The sequence below is a fragment of the Triturus cristatus genome, chromosome 12, assembly GCF_964204655.1.
Source record: "Triturus cristatus chromosome 12, aTriCri1.1, whole genome shotgun sequence".
Classification (NCBI taxonomy): domain Eukaryota; kingdom Metazoa; phylum Chordata; class Amphibia; order Caudata; family Salamandridae; genus Triturus; species Triturus cristatus.
In genome coordinates, this window is record NC_140595.1 from 599,288,461 (window position 1) to 599,298,985 (window position 10,525).

General features: G+C 41.9%; 1 protein-coding gene across 1 annotated transcript in view; it reads left to right on the top strand.

Moving 5' to 3' along the window:
- Positions 1 to 9,919, top strand: part of PSMD7 (proteasome 26S subunit, non-ATPase 7) — a 46,749-nt gene extending 36,830 nt beyond the window's left edge. The window contains exons 6-7 of the mRNA XM_085639572.1: positions 5,792 to 5,883; positions 5,995 to 9,919. Coding sequence (XP_085495698.1) covers positions 5,792 to 5,883; positions 5,995 to 6,439 — 537 coding nt within the window. The 3' untranslated portion in view covers positions 6,440 to 9,919. The remainder of the gene's footprint in view (positions 1 to 5,791; positions 5,884 to 5,994) is intronic.
- Positions 9,920 to 10,525: the final 606 nt, after the last annotated feature.

Here is a 10,525-nt window from a genome sequence, read left to right on the forward strand (position 1 = left end):
CCGCCCCTCGTCTCTCCCTCCCACCCTCCCTTCCTCTTCAGAGTTAGTGTCATGTTGCACAGCTCCCCTGCTGCTGATGCAGTCTTTCCCTACAAAACTGCTTTCATAAACCCTAAGTTGACATTTTGGAAACAGGACAAACTTTCCTGACTGTGTACTCAATTTCCTGCCTGTCTGTGCACGCAGATTCACGTCTGTTAAAAATGATGGGTTTAGATCAGTTATTCATTTTATGTCTATCAGTTTAAATTGTGATAGAAACTTTCATTCACACCTTGACTCCAGGATGACTTAAGGAGCTTCTTAGAAGTGGGGCAAGATATTCTGTGTATTTAAACGCTGTTCAGGCAGTGGGTTTTGTTTTTCTGTTATGAGATTTCCCACTGGTGACCGTTTGATTGGGTCACTGGCGCCTCAAGACGGGAAGAGCAGAGATCTCCTGGTCTCTCTGGTGGGCTGACTCCCGCAGCTGGGGCCAGTCTGAGGGCGCTGTCTTTTGTTTGTCGTGGAAAAGACCTCACTGGTGCCACAGCAGGCCATGATATGCAAGTGTTGTACGGCCAGTGCATGACCCAGGGGACTGGTGCACTCAGAAGCAGGGCCAAGTCTCAGCTTCACCCCACACACGCCAGGTGCTCCTTGGCGAATGGATGTGTGTTCAGTGGCAATACTGATGAGCGTTGCCAAATAAAAGCGAACTTCAGAGTCAGCACAACGCGATCTTGGAGTGAGGGTGGTTTTATGTATTAATCAGAATTCGCATCACTGTTTTCAGCTGCAGGATACTAGTCAAGGTTTGAATCCACATCTGTACACTGACGCGATGCTGCTGCTCTTGTGCTCAGTTTCCTGCCTGTCTGTGCACGCAGATTCACGTCTGGCTGCCATTGCCAAAGCCTAATGGAAAATAAATATAGTGCTTACGGACTAATAAAGGAGACAGTCTTACTGCCGCAAGTAAACGATCCCTTTCTGATGGGCGGTCCCAAAAGTAGACAGGGCGGTAACAAGGAGGGACTAAGAAGCCTCATTATCAATCGGAAGCCAGCATTTACCATGGTCAATGATGCCAGCCAATAAAAAATATGGGCGGGGCTTCCACGCAACTTCTAAAACATATCCATATACAGCATGTCTCGCAAAGCGAGCAGCGCATGCGCTGTAACGCTAGGCTCGACCTAAAAATGAACTTGACTCTAGCAGGATAGATGCATTAGATTTTATGACCCATACTATCCAGGACCAATGCCAAACGAGGAAATAACACAGAATTCAAATGTTGTTACAAACAGATGCAATAGTTATAGATGCATGCAATTTATTTGTGCACTTTATGAGGAGGTCTATTTTTATTTGACTTTTTACCTGGAGACTACAATCCTTGTCACTTTTAGTGACTGCACATTGTCCATAATCGCGGTCCTATTGTTCCCTTGTATACAAATGGTTTTCTTTACAATTTTGTTTCTGATTTATAGCAACAGTAATCCTTAACCCCTTCAGCGCGGCGGGAATTCCCCCGCGGTGCTGAAGGGTTCGAGCGCGGGCGGGGCCATGACGGAACGGTTCCGTCATGAGCACAGCGCAACCGATGCTCATGACGGAACCGTTCCGTCATGGGCATGGAAGGGGTTAATATTATCCTGTTTCAATCAGTTGCCATTTTTGCTTTCTTTGTAAAGTATGCAAGTAAATGTGTATAAGTAAACACTTTGGCGTGAACTATTTTTTTGTGACAGTGCCTTTCTTGACTATAGCACAGCAATGCCTCTAACAATAACTGTACACGCTTGAATGGAATACATAAGATTCAGTATCAAAAGGTGATTCTTGTTCCAGTGAGGTTACAAAAAGGTTTACCTCCTAATCAAATGTAATGTATCTATCCTGCTAGAGCCAAGTTCATTGTTTAGGTCGAGCCTAGCGCAGCGTGCATGCGCTGCTCTAGGAAAGGGCCTCTCAGAATCGGTAAAGCATTTCTTTAAGCTCGTGCGTGTGATACTCACACGCTATTGGGCTTTGCGTGCGTCTTCCTAAAAAGACAGCACGCAATTGGGCAAAGGCAGGTGCATATCCCACCTTTGTATCCGCCTACGGCTTGTGAGAGCGAGCATCCGTGCCATCTGTTTTCAATTATCACGCCCCGCGTCTCGCGTTCTCGTTAATTGTAAACAGATGACGGTCGAGCAGCGGCTTTCCTCCCTCATCTTGGCTCATTAAGCACAGCGTGCACTTTTGCTCCAAACTCCACCGATATCTCAAGGTCATCAAAGATTTCATTCCCATATCGCTGCTGCAGGACCTTAGCCACTCGTGGCACTTTTAACTCTGTATCATTTATGCATTTAATATTACTGTAAAGCACCTAAGAGACGTGAATGCATTTTTAAACACTGTGAGCCATCCAGGCACTTAATGTGATAACTTAAAAAGTACTTATCAGATTTATATCGTTTTGGTGTCTTTATAAGTAATACAGGAAGCTATTTTTCATAAACATGTATGGAGTCTTTTTGTGGTGCATTCAGTGTGTTGCACATATACTTTACACATTGCCTCTTTTGATAAGCCTCTCTGCTCTGCGCCGCTACAAGAGGGTGAGCGCAGGTTATCTTAGTTGCGTATCTAACTTACCCTGACTAGAGTGGTGAGTTCTGACTGGCCTGGGTGTATACCATAGCCAACTAGGAACCCCATTTCTAACCGTCATGTTTGACTATTTTTTTAGCTTTTGATCTCCTATGCTAGTTTATTTTCTTTTGGACACCTTTTAACAATATTCTCTGTAGCACGCTGTCCTTTTCCTTTTTCAGTATATTGCGATTCTTCAACACACTCCTTCATAATGGTTAGTAATATCAAAATGTAATGTATTCGATTTAAAAAATGATTAATCGCAAATGTGCACATTAAAACATGATAATAGCAACAACACCTTTAAAATGCATGCTGTTTTGGCATCAAACAACACATTTTAAAAAGGATGCCACATCAGCACATATAAACGGGCCTTGCTGTGTCAGAAGGAAAATAAGGGCCAGTCAACGCCAGTCTAAAATTGTGGGTTTTCAATTCAAATAATAATGAAAAGCCTGGTGTACATGGCATTGTATTTACAAACAAGCATTGGCATAGCAATAGGTCTCCCTTTTGGGGCCTTATAAGTATTAAGTTATGCAGCACAATATCCTTGGTGCAACAACATCAACTGTTGCATGGCTAAACACTTATAAGGGCCCAAAGGCGAGACCTATTGGCTATGCAAATGCTTGTTTTCTCTTTATAGTGGTGATGCCCGATGCCCAGGCTTTAGAGGATTATATGCCCCCTCCTTTTTATTTTCATATAATTTTGTTGCAGAGGCAAAGACCATTCATAGGTTTAACCCACAACACTAATGCTAGACAGGTTTGTGTTTCAAATTTCTTCAAGTTAATCAATTCTGTTTTGTAAATCGGCCTAATGAATGCTGTTCATTTACCGCAGGTATTGAGGCTATTCAAAGTGCATTCAAATAAGAATAGCAGAGGCAAAGCTGAATCTAGATACACTAGCTATTGATCTCAAGAGAAATAAAGAAGAGGCATGTCACTGCAGATCAACTATTTATATTCCAAAAGGAGAATAAAAACAGAATTATTAAATGTATTTACACTTACCAGTGGTGTTCCTTATAGTGTGAGTGATGTAGGAATTTTTGTTTGTGATTCCTTCGATACAACGGGCAGGGCTGCCTCGGATGTCAAATAAGACCAGAACACACATGAAATAGTAAACATCAAGAGTTTGGTCATAAATGTACCTAGATGATGACCTTGTATTGTGTCTCTGTTCTACAGGCCAAGCTTCACTGGAAAAGAAAGTCTTCTTTTTTTTTTTTTAGCTGTTTGTTTATTTATGATGAGTCCATCTATCATCACAGAAATATTGAAGAGTTCCGCTTGGTTGTGCTTAAACAGTGTTATCCCTATACTTGGTGTACTTGTTTGCACATGGAAGTGATCTATGGGATACAAAGCAGGGAAGGGGAGATCAACTGGTTTATATATTGTACCGAGTTGTTTCAGTAGGAAGAGGTGTTGGTTGCTTTCGGAGTATGTACTTTAATTGGTAGAAACGCGTTCCACCTCTTAGTGGAAGGGTGTGGTTTGCTGTGTTTTCGAAGCCGAGTGGTGTTAAAAGTCTTTCTGGAATATGAGTGCTGGGCCACTAGCTGTCTTCTCACTGCCCGTGCGACACACAAGGTCTTTAGAGGGATAGTATGCAACATAGTGCTGTAGTGGATGAAAGACTACTTGAAGATGTTCTTCGACAGTAAAGGAGCAAAATGCTGTAGCTCAAAGTACAAGAAATCCAGTAGCTAAAGCGGCCTGAGCCTTTTGTCTATGCGATGTACTGAAGAGGGTGGGAGCAAAATGTGAATGATACTTGAGCAGATCAGTGGAAGAAGAGGGATGATCCAGAGCTCTTGTATGTATGGATATGTTCTTGTTTATAATTTTTGGGGGGATTAGATGAGGCTGCCCAGACGCCTAAAGCTGTCTCTAGACCAGACCTAAGAGAGGGAAGTGTTGAGCATGTCAATATTTTAGTTAAACCTTTATTTTACAGACGCTAGCCTAGAGGGAAGCGTCCACCTCTCAGGTTACAGGGATTCAGCTAAACTCCCGACAGTTCAAATGCCCACCCACATTCCATTCCACTTATCCTAACATTCCCATGAACTGACGAGTGTTGAGCCAGGACAGACCATGGGAAGTTGGGAATGTGTGAGGATGTGATGTGGAAGATCTCTTCCCCACCCCCGCCCCACCCCACCCCACCCCCAAATATATGCTGGCATCCTCCCCTGCTGAAAAACGGATTACATGCCCCGTATGTCCCAAGACGGGGGTGCAAGGTACCGTTATCATTATTACTTCCATGCTACTGTTTAATCTAGGGTTCTACCCTATGCAACAATGTTTGAGTACTCTACCATGCTTCATTCCTCTGTTATTTCAAAATGCCAATAAATTTCACACACACAAGAATTCCCATGAACATTCTATAATAAACACAATCGAGGGTTACACATCGATGTAACAGTACAATAAAGGGACTAGAGACAGTGAATAGAACTTGAAAAATAAAAGAAGGGAATAGCAGTAGTGAGAAATTAGATTCAAATTAGAAATGCAAGAAAAATAAGGATAGAAAAAAATGTGACGCAGTATCTACAGAGGTAAAGACAGGAAATATGTCAAATGTAGAATGAAAGGGAAAACAAATGGAGAGTCCAAAAAACATAACAAGCAGAGAGTGGAAAAAGGCAAAGAAGAATGCTGTAGATGAGGAAGGAGAGAATTGGCAAAAGATGAAAAAGGCAATAGTAGGGGTTGGAGAGTTAAATCAAGAAAAGGAAGGCTGCCATGGAACCAAATAAAAAGTGTAAGTGTGAAGAAGTTAACCGTGGGTATATTTTTCCCCCCATTCTGACCGTATGGCTCGCTGTAAATTACTTGTGTGCCTCTGCTCCAAGACTTCCCCCAGTTTTTTGGTTCCCTTATGACTTCAGCCTTTAATGCCCATTCTCCAATTACAAGTCCTCTTGCTTCATTCCACCCTTTCAGCTGTCCACGTGGATATATTTTATTTGGTGTGCATTCTTGCCAGGGCTGCAACTTTGAACCAGATAACACTAAAGATATTCTCACATATTGTTCTTGTGCAGAATCTAAAGATCCTTTAAATTTCATATTATATCTAAAGATCCTTTAAATTTCATATTATTATTTCTTTTCCTCTCCAGGATGGCACTCCTACCTCCAAGACATTCGAACATGTAACCAGTGAGATCGGAGCAGAAGAAGCCGAGGAAGTTGGAGTTGAACACTTGTTGCGGTAAATATTCATTGTATTCTTTGCATTAGTATTGCTCATTCACTGGGGCTGCTTTTGTTTGCTACAGTAAAGTTGGACAATGCATTTTCATATTTGCTGCTTTCGTTACAGAGATATCAAGGATACCACAGTGGGAACTCTCTCTCAGCGCATCACAAACCAGGTGCACGGTCTGAAGGGGCTGAACTCTAAGCTGTTGGACATCAGGAGTTACCTGGAAAAAGTGGCTATGGGTAAACTACCCATCAACCATCAGATAATATACCAACTGCAAGATGTCTTCAATCTGTTACCAGACGTCAACCTGCAGGAGTTTGTCAAGGCCTTCTACCTGAAAACCAATGACCAGATGGTGGTAGTGTACCTGGCATCACTCATTCGCTCTGTTGTTGCTCTCCATAACCTGATCAATAATAAGATCGCCAACCGAGATGCTGAAAAGAAAGAGGGCCAAGAGAAGGAGGACAGCAAAAAAGAAAGAAAAGACGAGAAGGAGAAGGAGAAGGAAAAAGAGAAAAGTGATGTCAAGAAAGATGAAAAGAAAGAGAAAAAATGAACAGTGTAGAGTTTTTTTTATTTGTAAATTAAAAACATGGTGAACAAAGTTTGCTGCTACAGGGTTCTTTGCAGTTTAAGGGTTTCCAAGGCTGGTGGGAAATTTGGTATTTTCCTTAAAGATGAAGATGGGTTCAAAAGTCAGCAACCTCCTTCTTGTTGCTCATATACTCCTGCTGCTAAATGGCTGACAGTATGAAATTGAGAAGGTAGGACAAGCGTAGAATCTTAAGGAAGACAAGTCTGTGTTTTTTACCTAGGTTGTGCAGGGATAATTAACTGCTGATGGGGTTAGCTTATAGCAGTAAATAAAGCACTGCTAAATGCGCCAATCTATACAAAATCGGTGAGTGCCCTCAAGTGCGAGTTAGGTTCATGAATACATGTGTTGCAACTTGTCTGGAAGTTGCTATTCTCACGAAGTGACTGCATGACAGTGCTTTCAGGAGTTTCATTGGTGCGCTTTATAGAAAAAGGGGTTCATACTGGGATGTGGAAGTTTTCGTCCTAGCTCTGCAATGGCATTAAACGATGTATTTAAAAATATATCATTTTGTTAAAGTGCTCTTGAGGAACTGACTTCATTTTATTGCCCATCGTTCTGTTGTTGTAGCATTTTAAATACATGGATGCAAACTCCTAGGGGTAATCTGCACTGGATTTTGTAGAAAAAGATTTTTCTTCTTCTAAGCATCAAAAACCACCTGAGGTACATATCACATGATTGGTGCTTATTACAGCTCTCTTTGGCCTTGAAGTGGATTCTGACCGTTCATATTATTCACCCAGCTATAGGACATCTTTATTCCAACACATCTGGATATTAAATTACAGGGATTGTAAACGGATTGAAGCAATTGATGGTGTTCTGTATGCCTGTTCCTTGTTCACATAAATTACTATGAATTTCTTTAGCTTTTTTCACTCCTTGGCGCAAATATATTTTTTGTGACTTATTTGGCCTCGCTGCTCACGCAGGAACTTTCATAAATGGTTTGTAGGCTTCTTAAAAGAGAAGCACTTTTCTGTACAACTCAGCATGGTCTAGCATGACTTGACTGCGGTTGTATGAAGAGTTGTGTATATTCTAAGAGTTAATGCTAGGTCATGATTGTAGGTAAGAAGAATGCTTATATAGTGCATTGAATTGAAATGGGCACCTGACATTCAGCTTTCAGGGGTTATCTCTGTAGATACAGAAAAATATCAAATTAGAGGGTGCATGAAAGTAAAATAAGCCTTCCAGTGCACAGCGTGTGTGGTGTTCTGACAAAAATGTAGTTTGTCCCCCCCCCCTTTTTCTGAGTCTTCATGTTCCATATTCAAGATAATTGTAGGCTGAGGACATCATATGTCCGTATCCAATTCATTTTGTGTTTTGTAATATCTTGAACTGCTGACATGATTTTCATTTGTAATGCTGTTTCTTTGTGCACTGGAAATCTACGTTTTGTGCTGCCCGGCCAAAACTACCAGCTTGTTTCATTTAGGTTGCCAAACTGCTTGCCACGTCTTGAATGCTCGTGACTGCCTCCTTCTGTGTTCTTGAAGCTGCAGATATTGAGTCAGTTTTTTGGGCCTAGGAGTTCGTCATGACTGAAGTGTAAAACCTGCAAACCTGCACTGCAAGTAGTTTAATCTTTACCACTGTCGCTAGTCTGAAGGACAAGATGTTTAGCTAAAAGTCTTCAGGTGTATTTTAGAGCAGCTGCTGCTCTGGAAAACATAGTAACCTTATTTAAGCGTTCTAGCCCATTGCCAAGGGCAGTAACAGTTGTTAAAGGCCCTGAAACCGAGTTATATGAGAACGATAGCTTTCAACAGCCATTATAGTGAAGGCACAAGTGCTAAAAATCTATTAGAACTTTTCACCCACTGGGAGTGGAATGTTTACTCTTAAAAAGGGAGATACAGAAAGACAAACATTAGAATGTTGGAGCCGAAAGTCTGTCCCCACCATTATTATCCCTGAGCTACTCCATTGTCTTCAATTGAGCTCCAGAGTTTTAACATAGCCTTAGCGGGCTATACCAGCTATTAAAGGCTTGCTCCAGTGTTAAAGGCCTAAACCCAAGACAAGTGCCTTTAACAAAGAAACAGGCCTCAAATTGCCAATATAGCCCACTATGGCAGGCTATAAGGTTATTAAAACTTTTAGAATGTCACGCCTCATTAAAGCAGCTTGTCCTACTTAAAAAAAAAAAAATAATAATCAATGGCGTCTTGGAGCCCAATGGGGGTTAAAACATTCGGAAGCCTTCGTTTCACAGCTTTTTTGCTGTGATTGTTCAACAGATAAGTGTGTGCAGGGCCACGGCTGTTAGCTGTTGAACGTTCACAGTAATAGCTGTGAAAGGAGGTGGAAGTCAGCCCTCTGGTTCTCCCTCAGCTAAACTGCTTTTCCTCATTGGACCAAGCCAGGGAACCCAGGAGCTGAGCAGCATTTTCCCCTCCCTTCTTCTGAAGCTCCAGTTGGACTGTGAGCTACGGGAGGTGGTGGGTAGGAAGGCTCCTCTGTGACCTGCTACATAGGCTCTGTCTTCCGCTTTCACTGCTCAATCCATCTATTTTGGAGGTGCATAAACTATGTATTATGTATTTGTAATGTTGAGAGCAGCGGTCCTATACCAGTTTATATAGATCGCTATTGCTCCATTTTCGTCATTGGAGCTCTCAACATCCCAATGTTCTAATTCACCTTTCATCATAAGCAAGTAAGAAAGTAATTCCTTCTAAATTAACTAGAGCATTGTCCTTTTTAACACAAGAAGTGTGTGTGCCCTGACCCCGAGATGTAATCTTGCACAAAGTGGACTATTCAATTGGGGATTTCCGTGTGAGCTTTATTCTTAATTTCATACTGGTTACAATGCACCTACTCAAGTTCTAGTTTGATAAAGCAAACATAAGCTTGGAATGGAGTAAGGGCTCCCAGTTCAAAAATTTCATAACCTGTTGCTTGTGGACATCATTGTGTGCATCACTTGTCTTTCTTTGTTATGCAAATTAAGTCACAAGATTACTGCTTCTTGATTTTGGGGTTCATTCCTCATCCTGCCAACTCAGTCCTCTGATAATCATGTTAGCAGCCAAGGGCAGAGTCATGATCCATTGTCTGGAACTTTCGCCTTTTCTTATTCAGTGGGCCATGATTATCAGGTGGTCATTCCCATCACTGATTTTTATTGTTTTATTTTAGGTCTCACCTAGGCAGCGCTCGCGCTGTCTCTACGAGACGTGCTGTATCTAGGCTATGGGCTTGAAAAAATGCTAATCTTTTTTATTGGTTCCTGTTGCTGTCTTTTAGAAATGCTGGCTTTTCATTGGTGAATACTATTAGTAGTCCCTTTTGGAATTTTGTATCCTCCCATGTATTCTTACTGTTCCGTTATATATACTTGGAGATAACTCTTTTTTTAGTTGGCCTGCCTCTGCGCTCGTTAACTTTTCTGTTTACTTGTGCAGTAAAACTTTGATCGCATCATTTGCTTGCCGTCGCTTTATTTCCCCGTGGCTCCCCCCTCACCCTTCCCACAACAACAGCATCATTTGCTTCATATCCCTTTATCTCCCTGTGCCTCCCCCTCCCACAACACTGCTTGCAGGCCCCCACCACCCCTCCAAGGCCACTGCTATTTTTTTTTGTTACTTTACAAATGCTTTTATTTATATAGCACACCTAGCCATGGGCTCGAGGCAAATTAAACAAGTAGCCCATTATCACAGGATGTTGAACCTGACAGCAGACTCGAACACGGATCCTCAGCTCACCAGTCGGCAGCTCTCACCGATGCACCATATCCTTTGCCTAGCCATGTTGCAGGGTGTGGTATCATATGTGAACAAGAGGTACCAAGGGACACCAAGTACTGCACCCTCACAACACTGCTTGTTTTAACATGGAGTCGGAACTGCCATTTTTGCTCCCAGCGCTAGGGCACCATTGCAGTTGTACTACATAAAAAATAATAATACAGAGTTACTTCATTTTATTATGGTGGGTAGGGCATATCTATTGCATAGGTAAAAACATTGCCATTTATAATCCCTATAGCTCCAACTACAACAAAAGCGAGATCTATTGCTT